At 48.3% G+C, this 17,181-nt stretch overlaps 1 protein-coding gene across 1 annotated transcript; it reads right to left on the bottom strand.

Annotated features, from left to right (window-relative positions):
- Positions 1-258: 258 nt before the first annotated feature.
- On the bottom strand, positions 259-5,713 carry LOC123148486 (uncharacterized). Its single transcript, XM_044567913.1, has 6 exons — positions 5,361-5,713; positions 4,060-4,302; positions 3,322-3,495; positions 3,103-3,209; positions 1,499-1,821; positions 259-1,159 (listed from the first exon to the last, which is right to left on the bottom strand). Exons 1-6 carry the CDS (start codon positions 5,541-5,543, stop codon positions 588-590), a joined length of 1,602 nt encoding a protein of 533 aa, XP_044423848.1. The 5' UTR covers positions 5,544-5,713; the 3' UTR covers positions 259-587.
- Positions 5,714-17,181: the final 11,468 nt, after the last annotated feature.

Consider the following 17,181-nt stretch of genomic DNA (forward strand, 5'->3'; position numbering starts at 1 on the left):
AACTTGCCCTCGGTGATCATGTAATCAGATGACCTAAGCACGTGTGTTTTTCTTAACTGAAGTTTGTATTGTTTGTAGATGGAAATAATCCCAGATGACCCATATTGCTACACCTAAAACGATATAACTTTGATGAGTTGTCGGAGGACATCAGTAAGTTCATCGAGGGAAAGATAAAGCAGTTCGACCGCTGAGAAGGTGAGGTGGCCTAGTCTGACTCAGCAGACCAGAAGCCACAAGTTCGCAACGACCCCGACAAAACAAACTTCGATCTGATATCATTACTGGAAACCAATACGGTTGCATCACAGACACTTTTGACAACGTTATTATAAACAATTTGGCACTTGATCTTGCACAACGAAATCACAAGTCTCGAGTTAAAAAGAACCAAGGAACAATCTTCGACTACCCATCCGAATCATCACACGGCTGAAGAAGGAACCTAAATGGGTCACATTTACAGGGCGGGGAATCGGCTTGCTGAATCGGAACAAGCGAGGGGGGCTTACTTATTGCTCAGGTACAATTTTTACAGCGACTGACTTGGTTCATCTGGGGTGCAGCTTCAGTTCTCGGAATCAGCTTCAGTTCTCGGAATCCTCTGGTATCTTGAACAGGAACTGCGGTATCGAGGCAATGCGGGGGAGGTTCATGAGCAGGTCTCCGAACGAGTCCTTTCGGGACATAGCTGGTGGCGGCTGGTTAGCATCTGCAGTTTTCCTCGTTGATGCTGAGCTGAATTCATCGTCTGATCCTTCGGAGTCCACCCCGCCGATGCTACCGCTGTCGTTTGGCTCGGGCTTTGGCTGGGCTGTCGGCGCTGTGTCTTTCTGAAGCAGGCAGCAAAGTGAGTCCACCCGTGCCATCAGTCGCTCATCAGAGGCCGGCGCCTGTGGGCCCTGCGCATCACCAAGAAGGTACTGCGCAATCTCCTCCAGCGATTCTTTTGTAGGCACCTCATTGTTGGCCATCGAAGGATTGCCTGAGGTGATCTGCTCGCTGATGCAATTTCCTAGGTGGCTGACCAGATCATCGACTGACATTGATGGTCTAAGCCCAGGCACTTTCAGCTGACTCCACCAGTTCGGGATATTGAATTCTTGAGCTACACCATTTACGTTTCTGCTGACTGGTTGTGCATTTACAGCACTAGCCCCTGGTAAAATTGAACACAAAAAGGATTAGAAAGATTCAGGTGGATGTTTCATGTGAAGCCCTTGTATCTGCCAAGTGATCCAGTGAGCAACAATAGAAAGTTGCAAATGTGTACAAGTTGGCGTATCTCCCTTATTATATATTGCAACTAAATCGGGAAGAGGTTGAGATGCATTAATCAATAATAACTAAAGCATGTGCTAATCATGAGGAATTTTAAGACTATGCACATGATTGCCCACATATATTCAAGTTATTGATGCTTCTGTTCTGCAAGCAGTACATCAATGTAACACCAGGCGGTGCAGGAGCAGGAGGGAGGTCATTGGCTTTCACGTACCTGGGTGCATTGGCTGCGCGACAAATTCTGGTTGCTTCCCAAAACAATCGTTTGTATCATTCCTGGTAGACATAGATGAACCAGCACATGGTGACACAGACCCTGAAAACCCAGGCAGATCTTCACGTTCATCTTTTAAATTAGCAAAGTCATGGCACTTCGATTCCACCGGATCCTCAAATATAGAACATCTGGGTTCAAAAACTGAAGAGTCCAAGATGACGTCCGTTTGTTGACTCAACTGATGTAGCCTCTGATCACACTGGACAAGCTTTTCAAAATTCTTGCCTAACGAGGTTGTAGGGCACTGCAAGAAATGATGCCTGAAATTTTTTAAAGAGCCATGGTATTAGATGAAGGCATCAAAAGCTAGGAGCTAAGCAAGTAGTAATAATAGAAAGTACTTTGGTTTATCTTTATATTTCTACAAAAGAAGTTGGTGGCAGCAATTCATTCACCCCTCCCACCCCTGTTCCACATCAATGAATAAACTTCTTTAATAAACACAAGCAGGAAAAAACACCTCCCAACAAACAAACAAATCAACTTAAAACACAACTAATCTACTCCCTCCGTTCCTAAATATAAGTCTTTTTAGAGATTTCAAATAGATTACCACATACGGATGTATATAGACATATTTTAGGTTATAGATTCACTCATTTTACTCCGTATGTAGTCACCTGTTGAAATCACTAGAAAGATCTATATTTAGGAACGGAGGGAGTACTAACGAATTAACTTACCCAACTTCCTCACAAATCTTTCATGACGCATGTCACAACAAAAGCATGATCTACATAATGGCAGAGTACAGGGCATGGTGAAGCCTGAGCATGACAACAGAGGCATGACACCGACCGGTGCACAGCTCAGCCAAGCACGACAGTGGAGACAAGGGCACAGAGCAGGCCAAGACCAATGACAATGGAGGCAGGACAGCAACCAGTGCGTCTCAGCCAAGCATAACAGTTGAGCCAAGGGCATGAAGCAAGCCAAGCCCATGACAACAACTCGATGTGATGTGTCATGTGATTATCCGTACCCACGTATTGGCAATTTGCTCATAAACCCAAGTACTGTGGCTATCTAGCTGGCTGATATTTAAAGAGCTATCATGATATCCACGTTGGTTTTAAAGCTATGTAGCTGCAGGCTATTAAACAGATTCTATCAACCTTTCAGAGATCTAAAAAAACTGAACAGTTCCTTCTGTTCCTCTAATGATAACCCCTCCGTCCGGAAATACTTGTCATCAAAATGGATAAAAATGGGTGTATCTAGAACTAAAATACATCTAGATACATCCCCTTTTATTCATCTTGATGACAAGTATTTCCGGACGGAGGGAGTACGAAACTACAGAGGTGGTCTTGAACAAATATCAGGCCGTCTGGTACAAAAGTCCAGTCCTGGTAAGCATAAAGCATGTCCTGCAAATGCAACAAGGCTTCCAAAATGTGGATTGAAGTCAAAACTAATTAGTAATAATCACTACAATACTGTAACATGCAGATTTCATCCCCCCCCCCCCCAAAAAAAAGAACACTTTGCATGAAGCTTCACTCTCAGTACATAATGCAAAACACTGAATAATCATTTACCTGTTCATACTTGCTTGGCCACAAGTGAAATCTGAAGTAGCCTGCCACAATGTATGCTTTCTTGGTTGAGGATCCGTCTCTTTGAAAAAGAGAGGTGGTCGAGCCAGCTGTATAAGCATAAAAAAATGGGAACTCCTCAGAAAACGAGGTAGTAAAATAATAAGAGAACAATTAAAAAAATAAGACTAATAAGCATATGCATCTTCTGGATAAACTTACCATCACATCCAAGGATCCATCTCCAATTTCAGGCAAAGTTACCTTCAAAGCAGTTATATCTGACCACTGAATTTCAATTTTACTCTTGAGACCACCTTCCAGAACTTCCCATACAAGTTTATGCTTCGCGAAGTAACATTTTGCTACCAAATCACCTTCATATTTGGATGTGTACTGCTCAGAGATAAAATCAAATTAAGACAGTTAAGGCCAAAGATTGTCCAGGCAGGCTGTTATATATGCAACTGAACACTAGTTAATATGTACTCCCTCCGTCCGAAAAAGCTTGTCCCTCAAATGGATGTATCTAACACCAAGTTAGTGCTAGATACATCCATTTGAGGGACAAGCTTGGGACAAGTTTTTTCGAACGGAGGGAGTACTGCAGTAATCATTAACATACAGATACTGAATTTTGGGCAACTGACTGACTGCTCGAGCAAAAATACTAGCAAATTGGACAGGAATACATCGAAGTTCCACTAAGACTCGACACTACAAACAAGAACCAACATTTCAATTCTCTGTGTATGAGCTTAAAAGTTTTACAGATATATAGAATCGTCACAGCAACAATTTACAAGACCATAAGTGTTTCATATACCAACTGTACCTCAATAAAGCATCACCAGCATCAAACCTAAAGAAGGCCAAACAGAATACACCGAAGTACCAAAAGACAGATGCTGGCAGAATTGTCATAAATAAGTATATTTCAGCTAACATAGATTTCCTTACCTTCCATTTGCCTATTTTCAATACACTTGCAGGAAAGTTTGATGCTTTCAACCGTTCACCAGCTGATGATGTACCAGATTTAAGGTCTTTCTTCTTGGAAGGCTCAGCATTGTCCGTAGAGGACTGTCCTGCATCGGAATTTGCTTGAGAAAGCCTCATCTGAATGAGATCCAACAGAGATGGACTTTTTTTCAGCCGAAGACCCAATGGGCTAGGTTCATCAAGTACATTGTGATACATGTCCTGCAATTCATGTACGCATACAAACTATGAATCCCAAATATGTCGATCATAAAAAAAATCCTAATTAATCTACTTTATTAACAAACTTTAAACAGTAAACTACCGAGACTAGATATCACAAACACCTCAAAAGAGCTATAGTAACAACAAACAAGAATGCACCCCGGTAAATTTCGAGAGAACAAATATTGATCCATTTATTTTGGCTCATAGATATTCACATTTTTTCTTGACTTGCACACTGACGTCATCTACCTTGAACAGTAGCAACTCCTACTGTATCCCATGAAACTCTATGAAGGATTTTGCTTAGCACCTTGCATGTTAAGCAGATAATTGACCAGCAACTGCAGCATCCACTTCCAATGGGGCGACAGGTATCACCTCTTTCCCTAATTACATTTCTAATTGTCTCTGAAACATTTCCCCAATCTCCTAAGGAACCAAGCAGTTTCCAACATCCAAAAAACCAAACCAAATCGACCAACCATACAAAGTTGACTCAACCCGTCAGCCATCCACAGCAAACCTATGTAAACCTTGAGATTGCTAGGTGGCCTCCAAGTCAAACGGTAATACCAGCCTCTACATAGAATCCCGTGGAGATACACGTCCAGCCATTCAATAAGCGCTGCGCCACCTAGAAGCAGACTGTGAACCTACCGAACCATAGGGACATCAACAGGATCTAACTTGCATCCATCAACCCCGATGATTCGAGAATGAATACTAACGTGAATGCCCATTGTTCTCACAAAAAGGAAATCCCTCTATAACAGCAGCTTGGCCACTGCAATCCACACCACTGAGTTAATCCACGCAGACCACTCCCCACTGCAGCCACCTCTATTGCTGAATCAACAGCGATGGTCAAAATCAAACGCGTAACGCCACGCGAAAGGGCTCGACAGCTCCCGATAGCACAGAAAACCGCCACGAGCTCGCATGAAAGCTCTCCTGCTCGACGCCCAGCAGGAGCAACCCCAGCGCGGAATCCAGCACGGCCGCGAGCGGGCGCGCGAAAGGGAAGACCTGGAGCACGGCGAGCGCGGATCTACCTGGTGCGGGGGCGGGGGCGGGGGCGGCGAGGGCTGGGCCGGGCGGGCGCGCTTGCCGAGCGGGCCGTGGTCGAAGTCCCGGAGCTCGTCCGCCTCCATCTTCACGGCGGCGGCCGGCGACGCCAAGGGCGGCTCGGCCGCCTCCGGGTGCTGGCGCTTCCCCATGGCCGGGAGCTGCACCATGGGGGTCGATCGGCGGAACCCCGGCCCTGCCACGGCGGCGCGCTGGTCGAGTCGAATCGGATCGGATCGGCGGCCGGCGGGCGGCGCGGCGGGACGAATGATTCGAGAGAGGGGCGGCGCGAATGAGGAAGACGGAGAGGGGGGAGCTCTGGGTGGCCTTTGGGGGGAGAGAAGGGTCCTTCCAGAAATAGTCGCCGGGCTCGCGAGCGGGAGCGTGACGATGACGGGTGGGGGCCGGGGACGGGGCCCGCGCGTCGGCGGGGGCGGTGGGGGCCGCCCGGGTGTGGATAAAGTGGCGGGGCCGCGGGAGCACGGCTGTCAGCCGCGTCGGGTCGCGTGACAGGTGGAGCCTGGCCGCATTCGGGCGCACGGTTACGGCGTGGCCGATGGATGGCGTGTGTGTGGTCGCGTTTGCCGTTTGCCGTTTGCTCGCTGCCTTCACGTGGAAAACGTTTTCCCCCGCCGGCGGTGCTACTGCAAACGCGCACGCGCCGTAAGGGCATCTCCAGCCGCGCCGAAGGCCTTCTCATACGTTTTTTTTACGCCGGCGCCGAAAAATCGGCCCAGTCGCATCCCCAGGATCGCGATTTTCGCCGGCTTGGGCCGAAAACAGCGCCGACGGATCCAGGCCGAACCCGGCGCGCTAGGGGGCGCCCGGGGGCGCCGGGGCGAACTGTTTTGGCGCGAAACAGTTGCGGGCCCGCCGCGTCAACGACTCTACCCTCTTCTCGGCCTTTCATCGTCCTCATCGCCTCGTTTCCCGCGGCGAATCAATGTCAAAGCTGCCGCGCCGGTCAGCCTGCGCCATTGATGCCTCTCACGGGCGGCGCAGTGAAGACCGGATGACGTGCGTCCCTCGCCCTCACTGGCCCGCCACGCGTACTCACGGCGGCTCGCGCACGGGCGGCGCCTCGGCCTATATAAGACGCGCCCCAGAGCACTCGGCGACTCGTACTCTCTCGCCGTCGTCGTTCTTCCCTCGCCTCTCTCTCGCCGTCGTCGTTTCTCCTTCTCCTCTCTCTCGCCGTCTCCAGCACCCATGGTCGAGCGCTTCCCAGGCGACGGCGCGGCGGCGAACGGATTCGGCCGCCGCCATCTTCACGAGAGCGAGGCTCGCCTCCTTTTCGAGGCCGAGTACCCGGTCCCGTCGGACATGCGGGTATCCGGGGCGTGAAGGATCAGCGCCGGCGGCGTGCCGGTGCCCCCGATACCCACCGGCGCGGCGCGGTATGCGGAGATCGCACGCATCCGCTCGTCCCTGCCGCGTGCGGCGAGGGAGGGGCCACAGTATGGGAGCCCTACTTCCGCCGCCGTCACGCCGAGCAGCTCGAGGCCACCAACGGCGTCGAGCCCTCCGGCAGGCTCAACGCCGTCGGCCGACGTCGGTGGTGGGGCGTGCCCGGGCGCACGTTGGAGGCCGTCCTCGAGTACATCGAGGGCGGCAACACGCCGCGCCTCGAGTACCCCGGCCCCCCTTCCTTCTCACGCCGCGGGGAAGCTCCTGGACCCCGAGGCGCATGGAGACCGGGGGGTCCTCTTCCTCGTCCGGCGGCTCGCTCTGCCTCCGCCCCGTCAAGCCGGAGCCCCAGGGCACGCCGGCCAGCACGCGCACCCGCAGCTTCGGCGTCCGCATCGGCGCCAACGCCTCCCCACCCACCGGCCGCTTCGTCCTCGTCGAGCCCAAGCCGGAGCCCGGCCTCCCCGCGGAGTACGAGGAGATAGCCCGGCGCGGCTTCTCCGACGAGGACGCCCTGCGGTGGGCGCTGGACGACTACCTCCGCGACGAGATGGTCCGGCAGCGCCGGGCCCTGGAGGAGATCGCCGCCCGCAAGCGTGGGCGCGAGGACGAGCACGGCGTCGTGGTCCTCGACAGCGACGACGACGCCGCCGCCGCCCCCGGACCGTTCAACCCGCCACGCCAACCGGGGGAGGGATGCAGCAGGGACGGCGGAGGCGTAGGCGGGGGCGGCGACGATGACGACGACGGCGGCGGTGACTACACGCGGTTCTACAGCCTCCTCGACATGTAGAACCGCGTGGGCGGGCGGCGAGGGAGACGACGGGGGTAGCCCGCGGTAGTTTTTTCTTTTTTTGTAAAATATGTTTAAGTTTGATGTTTGCGTTAAATTTGAATCGTTTTTGTACCGTATTTGATTTTTTTGACTAACCGTGGGTGTCGCGACTGGGGGGCATCACGCCTCCAGTGCGCGGTTTAGCGTCAGTGCGCCTTCAGGGGGCGATTTTTTGCCCCTCCTGACGGGCCAACGGCTGAAGATACCCTAAGAGCAGCGGGATCTACCCAATGCTTGGCCCTACAAGCATCCGCGGACGCGTCCATCCATAATCAGCGACCGGTGACTTCTCAAATGCCCGCGTCCACAACGGTGTATTTCAGTCTCTCAAATCCAGCGTAAGAGAAACTACATAGATGATCATTATCAAACAAACCAACAAATGGACATAGATCCCCACAAATGGACATAGATCAACATAATAATTCCATACGGCATAGAATCGTACTCCGTCCGTTGGATCAAAATAGGTAGTTCACTGCCGGCACAACGGTCGTAGGTTAAAACTAAGGATGACTGGAAACTAAAATGAGACGGATAGGGGCGTCGGAAATCACCATTTCATCATTGGCCCCTTGCCCCTGTGGTTGTAGCCATTCTTGTAGGCATCGGTGGCGGGAGGGACGTTGTCGGACGAGGAAATGATGTTGGCCATCTGACAGACGGTGTGTGATGGCCTACAAAACACACAAGGTAGTGTACCACCTTCGTGTAAGTATCCCAACAGTAATCGTTTCAATGAAGAGCGGAGTAGAGTATTTATGAGTGATGTTTCTCTCACACGCAAGTTGTCGCAATTCTTATGTGAAGTAACTGCTTATGACTTGCAAAAGATGTTAGTGTTCCATGAGTCAAATAAACCAGAATAGTGAATATGATGAGTTGGTTGCGGCCAGAAAACCAATAGCTTGAGGGTAAATAACATAAATAAAATTAAAAATATAAGTTTTTCCATGCAATGGAGAGGTTAGGCACGCAGAGACTTCGGATCATGGTATACATCAAGTGTGTCGATGCGACGGTAATATTAGTCACCTTGTATCATGAATTTAGTATTTGATTTGCTTATTCAGTAGGTGGATGTAACACCCCGAGACCGTTGCGCCAGGTGTCTTTCGGTGTTTCGCCGGCGTTGCCATGTCATTTGATTGCGTGTTGCATTTCATCATGCCATTATGTGCATTGCATCATCATGTTTTTGAAACTTGCATCCGCCCCGGTCTCCTCGTCCTCTCCGTTGTCCGTTCTAAGCCCAACCACACTTGCACACGTCCGCGACATGTCTGAAATATTATTTTATAAGTGGCCGGAAAATGTTCTCGGAATGGGTTGAAAGTTGGCATGCGGTGTTGTTTTGTTGTCAGTAGACCGCCTGCCAAGTTTCATCGCATTCGGAGTTCGTTTGACGCCCTAGCGGATAAATATAGCGGCAATAGTAATCGGTCTAACGTCGGATGTTTTCGGTCTCCGGAAACAGTCGTCGGGCCTCCCTCTCTTCTCTTCTCTCAGCTCGAGACCGTCTACACCGCCCACTACCTACCGCCAGGTCCAACCCAACCTCTCTCGTCAGCCCGCGGCCCTCCTCGCGCGCGCGTCCGAAAGCTGTCCTAGACCCGACCCGGATAGTCATCACTGTTGGGTCCGGAACATCCCCAAACATCTATAAAATATCATCGTTTTATTTATTGAACTCCTTAGCATATTTATCCTCGTCCGTCGGATTTCGATCCGATGATCCAAATCCCTCTCTTTTTCGCCTACATGCTATATATAGCCCCTAACCCTAAATTCTAGAGACCTTGTCCCATCCATCCAATCCCCACGCCGCCGCCACTCCTTTTGTTTTCAGCACCGAGCCAATCAGCTTCTTCCTCCCAGATCCCCTCCTCCCTCGATTTGCGCCGCCGTCCAACCGCTTCCTCCTACCGCACCCGAGCCTTCCCCTGCCCGAGCCATGCCTCGCCCCTGGCCCCTCCTCGCCTCGCCGTCCGACGACGAACGCCGCCGCTGAAGCTCCTCCTCCATGGACGTCGGGCCCCAAGGCCGTGCCTCTCCTCCTCCTCACCTTCCCCCCTTTCCGTTTTCCCCTGCCATGGCCTCTCTCCTCACGTCACTCTCTCTGCAGGAGCAGCTACGCCCTGGCCAGGAGCACGCCAGGCGCCATGGCCGCCGAAGAAACTCTGCGCCGACGCCATGGACATCGTGCCCTCGAGCAGCAGCGCTCGAGCGCTCCTCCACCTCGTGCCCCCACCTCGTCAGATCCGCCACCGGCAGCAGCAGCAACTCCATATCGTTGTTTTCCGAACAGGAGGAGCCCCGTTCCCGCCACGGATTTGACCACCGCCGCCGGAGTTCAACTCAATGGCCTCCCCGTGGCCTCGCACGTCCACGTCGCCGACGGCAACAGCAGTAGGTCATGCCGCTGGCCTCCTCCCTACCTCGCTCGGTGCTCAGGCACCACCGCGCCTTCCTTTCCTTCCTCTCCATTCTCCCGCTCTTTCTCATATCTCTCTCTCTCTCTTTGTCTGCTCATACAGGGAGCCCGTCATGGCGTCCTTGAGGTGTTCAGGCAGCAGTAGCGCCTAAAGCTCTCCGCTCGGATCTGTGCTTCCGCAGCCGCCTGAAGCTCCAACCTCCGCCGGATCTCACCGTCCCCTCGCCCTTCGACGGATCCGAGTCCAAGCGCTCGTCCCCGTCTTCCCGGCCTCCTCCGCGCCTCTTGCAGCATCGAGTAGCATCCCAGAACGAGACGACCAGCGCTGCCCCTTTGTTGACTCGGTCCAGCGCTAGCGTGGACAAGGGCCACATCGATCGAGCGGCCCTGCTACTACCTCTCCAGATCTGGGCTTGGCCCATGGGTGAGGCAGCCCCCTTGTCCCTGTGCACTTTTGGGCCGGCCAGATTCGGCCCGGGACATATTTTTTCCGCAGAACATTTTTGTCTATTATCCGCAGGATTGCAGTTTTTCAAAAAAGCCCCTAGACAACATGCATATAATAACTCACAAACGGTGCATCATATTAAAACAATTTATATATGAAAGTTTCTTAGTTTTTCATCTAGTTTCATAATAAGTCATTTTCATCTATGTTTAAAATGTTTAAAATGTTGTTTGGTTAAATTTGCTCCTATGTCATGTTAAAATGCTTTAATTCATAACTAATTAACCATAGCTCCAAATTTAATAAACTTTATATGTAAATGGGGTGGGAAAATGCCTAGTTCAACATGGTGGCATTGCTTTGCATGTTTAACAACTCTAAAATTTGGTTTAGGCAGAACAGTACCATAACTAAAATATGCACATGAGGATTTTTCGGACTTATTGCTTGTTGTTCCGGCCTCATTTAAACTTGCCTCGATAGGTAGTTTTCTCATGTTTCACCTCTTGCCATGTTAACCAACATTTAATATTGTTGGGTACATAAACAAGATCGAACTAAATAAGTCATGTGGTGTTTCGTCAATATGCAACAGAGTTGCATATTGAGCTTCACTTAATTTGTAGGGTTGTTTGTGCACTTTGCCATGCCATGCCTCATTAAACCGGACATGCATCATACTTGTTTGCACATCGTGCAATGCTTATGTGGTGGTTGTTTACTATGTTGTTTGCTTTCTTTCTGGTGTACTTCGTCTCAGTAATCCGGTAACGTCGTGTTCTGAGGATTCGTTCGACTACGTCCATTTGTCTTCTTCATGGACTCGTTCTTCTTCCTTGCGGGATTTCAGGCAAGATGACCATACCCTCGAAATCACTTTTATCTTTGCTTGCTAGTTGCTCGCTCTTTTGCTATGCCTATGCTGCGATACCTACCACTTGCTTATCATGCCTCCCATATTGTTAAGCCAAGCCTCTAACCCATCTTGTCCTAGCAAACCGTTGTTTGGCTATGTTACCGCTTTGCTCAGCCCCTCTTATAGCATTGTTAGTTGCAGGTGAAGATTGGAGCTTGTTCCATGTTTGGAACATGGATATTTGTTGGGATATCACAATATCTCTTATTTAATTAATGCATCTATATACTTGGTAAAGGGTGGAAGGCTCGGCCTTATGCCTGGTGTTTTGTTCCACTCTTGCCGCCCTAGTTTCCATCATATTGGTGTTATGTTCCCGGATTTTGCATTCCTCACGCGGTTGGGTTATAATGGGAACCCCTTGACAGTTCGCCTTGAATAAAACTCCTCCAGCAAGGCCCAACCTTGGTTTTACCATTCGCCACCTAGCCTTTTTCCCTTGGGAGTCTCACATCCTGAGGGTCATCTTTATTTTAGCCCCCGGGGTCGGTGCTTGTCTAAGTGTTGGTCCGAACTAGAGTCCTTTGCAGCGCCACCTCGGGGAAACTTGAGGGCTGGTTTTAGTTGTACGGAGCGCTCATCCGGTGGTTCCCTAAGAACGAGATATGTGCAGCTTCTATCAGGATGTCGGCGCACCGGGCGGTCTTGCTGGTCTTGTTTTACCTGTCGAAATGTCTTGTAACCGGGATTCCGAGTCTGATCGGGTCTTCCCGCTAGAAGGAATATCCTTCGTTGACCGTGAGAGCTTGTGATGGGCTAAGTTAGGACACCCCTGCAGGGATTTGAACTTTCGAAAGCCGTGCCCGCGGTTATGGGCAGATGGGAATTTGTTAATGTTCGGTTGTAGAAAACCTGAAGTTGACCTTAATTAAAATACATCAACCGCGTGTGTAATCGTGATGGTCTCTTCTCGACGGAGCCCGGGAAGTGAACACGGTGTTGGAGTTATGTTTGACGTAGGTTGTTCTAGGATCACTTCTTGATCATAGTTTCTCGACCGTGCTTTGCCTCCTCTTCCCACTCTCATTTGCGTATGTTAACCACCTTATATGCTAGTCGCTTGCTGCAGCTCCACCTTATACCTTTTACCCTTCCTATAAGCTTAAATAGTCTTGATCGCGAGGGTGCGAGATTGCTGAGTCCCCGTGACTCACAGATACTTCCAAAACCAGTTTGCAGGTGCCGATGTTATCGAGCAGGTGACGCAAACAAGCTCAAGGAGGAGCTCGATGAAGATCTTGTCCTTTGTGTTGTTTCGTTCTAGTTGATCAGTAGTGGAGCCCAGTCGGGACGATCGGGGATCTGTTTAGCTTTGGGGTAGTCTTCTTTTATTTTGGTTTCGTAGTCGGACCTTGTGTGTATTTGTATGATATAATGCTTTATTCCTGTAATTGTGTGAAGTGGCGATTGTAAGCCAATTATGTATCTCTTTCCCTTATGTATTACATGGGTTGTGTGAAGATTACCTCACTTGCGACATTGCTTTCAATGCAGTTATGCCTCTAAGTCGTGCTTCGACACGTGGGAGATATAGCCGCATCGAGGGCGTTACAAGTTGGTAATCAGAGCCTTCCCCGACTTTAGGAGCCCCCTGCTTGATCGAATCGCTGGCGTTATTGAGTCTAGAAATGTTTTGAGTCATTTAGGATTATATATTGAAGAGTTAGGAATTCTTTTTACTCCCCAGTCCCTTCGTTGCTCTGGTGAGGCATCCTGACGTAGAGTTTTGACTCTTCTCTTCTCAAATTTCACTAAAAAAAAATTTAGGATCACGCGGGTATCTTGGAATCATTCCGATGGTTTTGTGACGAGAACATTGTTCTTGGTGCCTCCTGACATTTAGGGGTTGTGGTAGTGTCCCGGGGAGTTGAGCTCCGAGGTGTTGTCGTCACAATTTTATCGTTGCGGTTCTGGAATACCTGAGTTTAGTTTCATCGACATCGAAAATCTATTTTATGCAGTTGTTGGTGAGATAACCTCGATGCCACCCAGTACCGGGGCGGGAGTTCGGGAGTATTGCCATAACTCGTATAACGGATGCTTTTCGAAGGTTGAGGTAAACGATTTTTGAAGGTTTCTTGGTTATGTGTTGAAGGATGGATACAGCTGGATGTAGGATTTGTGTAGTTTTGAGTGAGATATTATGCTTCCCCTGTATCCCCAACACCTGATTGCATAACCAGAAAATTTCGGGAGTTTATAAGTGGGAATTCAAGTAGCTCTTAGGATATCTTTCCGACAGATGTATGATATGAAATTAGGGTTCGACGTCTAGTGGTCCGCCTATCCACGGTTGGTTTTACAGTGGTCTCGTTGTGTCTTAAAGAGTCCTTGGCTATGCCGACTCGGGGATGCTTCGTATGTCATGTGCACTGCCTTGTACATGATGGTGCTGTACGATCGAGCCCGTGTAGGCCCCACCACGAAAACTTCGGACGAAATCTCTATCATATGTTTGTTTCGGCTTATTCTGCAAGCCAATCCTTTGTTTGTTTTCAGTTGTGGTATTCGAGTTGCTTCAATGTCAAATGTTGATTCCATACCTTTCCTAAGTGGTGTTCTCACATTTCTATGTGAATGCAAATCCTTCATGACAATCAAGATTGTCATGTTAATTCTTTTTCAACCTGTGTGTTTTCTCTTCAAGTGGATTTGATCATTTCAACATCCGCAAGATCAATTATCAGTTCTTATCAACGATGCTCATTTTATCTGTCCCAAGCTGCCTTTGTTTTCCCGCCCACCCACCCTTGTTTTTCTTCGAAGACTCGGATTTCTTAATCAAGTATCATCTCAGTGATGAGAAGTATCTCCATTCTTTTCCGTTAATAGTCTTACCCGGTGGTTCTCTTGAAGATGCTCTACTGGTTCATCATTCTTCATTCTCTTTTCTTCTCCGGTGGATTCAATTCAAGCTTTCGGTGTTGATCATATTCTTTTCATTGTTTCAAATACCTTCTCATACCGGTGCACCTCATAATAATTCACTTCTCGCTATTCATTTGTTCGGGAGTGCTGAAGATATCTCGGAAGGCTCGTCTTTCCATTCAAGTTCCATTCAAACCTATCTCGAGGTTGTTATCTCATTCAAACCTTTTAAATCAACCGGTGCAATCTCTCTTCAAAATCATTCAACGGTGTTTCTTTTGAGTGGGCCCTAACCCACAGGTCTTTTCCCAGGATCTTACCTGACTCTTCTTATTTTCCCGGAGCTATCCTCAAATTTCTTTTCGAAGTTTGACGTAAGAATGATTTGTCATTAGTCAAATGTCTTTCTCCAAGATCTTCCAAATTGTTTTCATCATTGGTTCAACTTTTCTATTCTTCTTTATTCTGGAGTGTCTCAACAATTCACGGTGGTGTTACTCATCGTCTTTTCCAACTTTTGAAGACCGAAGAAGAGTTTCTCCTCAATCTTATCCGTTCTCTCAAAGATTCATGATGCTAGCCTTATGCCATCCTCTCATAATTGTTTTCGATCGTGAGAATTCTTTTCACCCATCCGAAGCAATTCAAGAGTCTTCTCAGTTTGATTATCCGGAGTCCATCAATTCAGGTTTATTCATTCTCAGCTTTCAGTTGTCATTCTCCAATCTTACCGATGCATCGTTCAAGTGATCTCTAATCAGTTCGTGATCCCTTCGTTCCCATGTATCTAGATTGTCTCAAGTATCTTCCTTCATTTCACAATTCTTACCCGGTGATTCATCCCTTTACTTCGTTCATTTTCAATTCTTACGGTGGTTCATTCAAGAGTTCTCTTCCTTGGTTATCATATCAATTTATTCGTTCTTCCAAATCCTAACGGTGGTACGTGGAAGACATTCTCAAGTTTATGTCATATCTCTCTTAATCTTGTCTACGAGAATAAGTAATATGTCAAATCCGTTGATTGTCATCAATTTAATTGGTGAAGGATAAGCATAATGTAATTCTTATTCTTGTTTCATCGAATAACTCAATTCCTTATTATGGAGGCTCATCAAATTCTTCATTTCATTTGTTTATCTTCTTTCCGGAGTTTGTTTGTGATATCAATTTTCGGTTTCCATTGTTTCATCTTTCTTTTCTCGGAGTTTCAAGCTCTCGCAATTATATCGTCGCGAAGCTCCATCTAAATCAATACAAGGTTTCACCTTGTGTTTTCAACTTCTCTTTCTTTTCGTTATTCTTTTCTTACCGGACATCATCATGGAGGTTCTACATGATGGTTCATAAAGGGTTTAATTCCTTCTCCAAGTTTTTCATCGACATTCTTTTCTAAGAAGCTCAAGCTTTCTTCATATTGTAATCTGGAGTGCAATTCTTTCTACCGTATCATTGGACGTGGTATTATGTCATTCTTGATAATTTGAGTTTCATGATTCACACGTTGTTAAGAATGAGGTATTTTAAATCCATCAACCTCTTCGTTGGAGTTATCTTGGGTTATATTTCACCTAAAGCTTTCCCTAAGGATTGTTGCTATTTATGGTGCTCATAAATGACACAAGTTCTTCATTTATTCTCCCGGTGAAATAGTTTTCTCGGCTCCTTGTTCTTATCAATCCAATCTATTGTTTCCAGTAGTGGCAGAATTTCACCTCATAATTTCGAGATGTTTTCCATAAGTCCACTACAACCTTGTTCTTTTCGTTGTTGGTTTTCCAACAACTCCGTTCGAACCTTCTCCTAAGGATGCCTTTTCAAGCTCTTTTCTGGCAGAAGTTGACATTTTTCTTCTCCATTCTTTTATTTCAATCAGCTTTCTTCTATTCTTTCATTTCTTCAGGAGGCCTTGTGATGTTCTTTTCAATCATCATCTCGAATTGTGAACATCATGTTCTTTTCGTGCTTATCCATTTAACATGAGCGTTGTGCCCTCTGCTCAAGTTCTTTTCATCTTATCAAGTCTTGCATAATTTTTCAACCGGAGTGCTGCTCGAAGTTGTTCTTCCTCGTTACTCTTCCCTACAGGAGTGCTTTAAACTTTGTCTTCTTCGTTGCATTATTCCTTTCAATTTGTTCAACCTCACAAGGCTCGTGGTTTCACTCATTTGTCAAAGAAGCAACTTAGTTTTTACCTCTTCTCTTTCCCTTTCGTTTTCCCTCCAGTGCCATTCTAGATCTCGGGACGAGATCCTCTCGTAGTGGTGGAGTGTTGTAACACCCCGAGACCGTTGCGCCAGGTGTCTTTCGGTGTTTCGCCGGCATTGCCATGTCATTTGATTGCGTGTTGCATTTCATCATGTCATCACGTGCATTGCATCATCATGTTTTTGAAACTTGCATCCGCCCCGGTCTCCTCGTCCTCTCCGTTGTCCGTTCTGAGCCCAACCACACTTGCACACGCCCGCGACATGTCCGAAATATTATTTTATAAGTGGCTGGAAAATGTTCTCGGAATGGGTTGAAAGCTGGCATGCGGTGTTGTTTTCTTGTCAGTAGACCGCCTGCCAAGTTTCATCGCATTCAGAGTTCGTTTGACGCCCCAACGGATAAATATAGCGGCAATAGTAGCCGGTCTAACGTCGGATGTTTTCGGTCTCCGAAAACAGTCGCCGGGCCTCCCTCTCTTCTCTTCTCTCAACTCGAGACCGTCTACACCGCCCACTACCTACCGCCAGGTCCAACCTAACTTCTTTCGTCAGCCCGCGGCCCTCCTTGCGCGTGCGTCCGAAAGCTGTCCCGGACCCGACCCGGATAGTCATCACCGTTGGGTCCGGAACATCCCCAAACATCTAGAAAATATCATCGTTTTATTTATTGGACTCCTTAGCATATTTATC

Source organism: Triticum aestivum, chromosome 7A (genome assembly GCF_018294505.1).
Source record: "Triticum aestivum cultivar Chinese Spring chromosome 7A, IWGSC CS RefSeq v2.1, whole genome shotgun sequence".
NCBI classification, from domain to species: Eukaryota; Viridiplantae; Streptophyta; class Magnoliopsida; order Poales; family Poaceae; genus Triticum; species Triticum aestivum.

Excerpts from the sequence above, each read along its gene's own strand:
- LOC123148486 (XM_044567913.1), bottom strand. The coding sequence starts at position 5,543 with ATGGTGCAGCTCCCGGCCATGGGGAAGCGCCAGCACCCGGAGGCGGCC. Across the intron at positions 3,496-4,059 it reads TGAAAATAGGCAAATGGAAG|TACACATCCAAATATGAAGG; the intron begins GTAAGGAAATCT and ends ATCTCTGAGCAG. Across the intron at positions 1,160-1,498 it reads CGCGCAGCCAATGCACCCAG|GGGCTAGTGCTGTAAATGCA; the intron begins GTACGTGAAAGC and ends CAATTTTACCAG.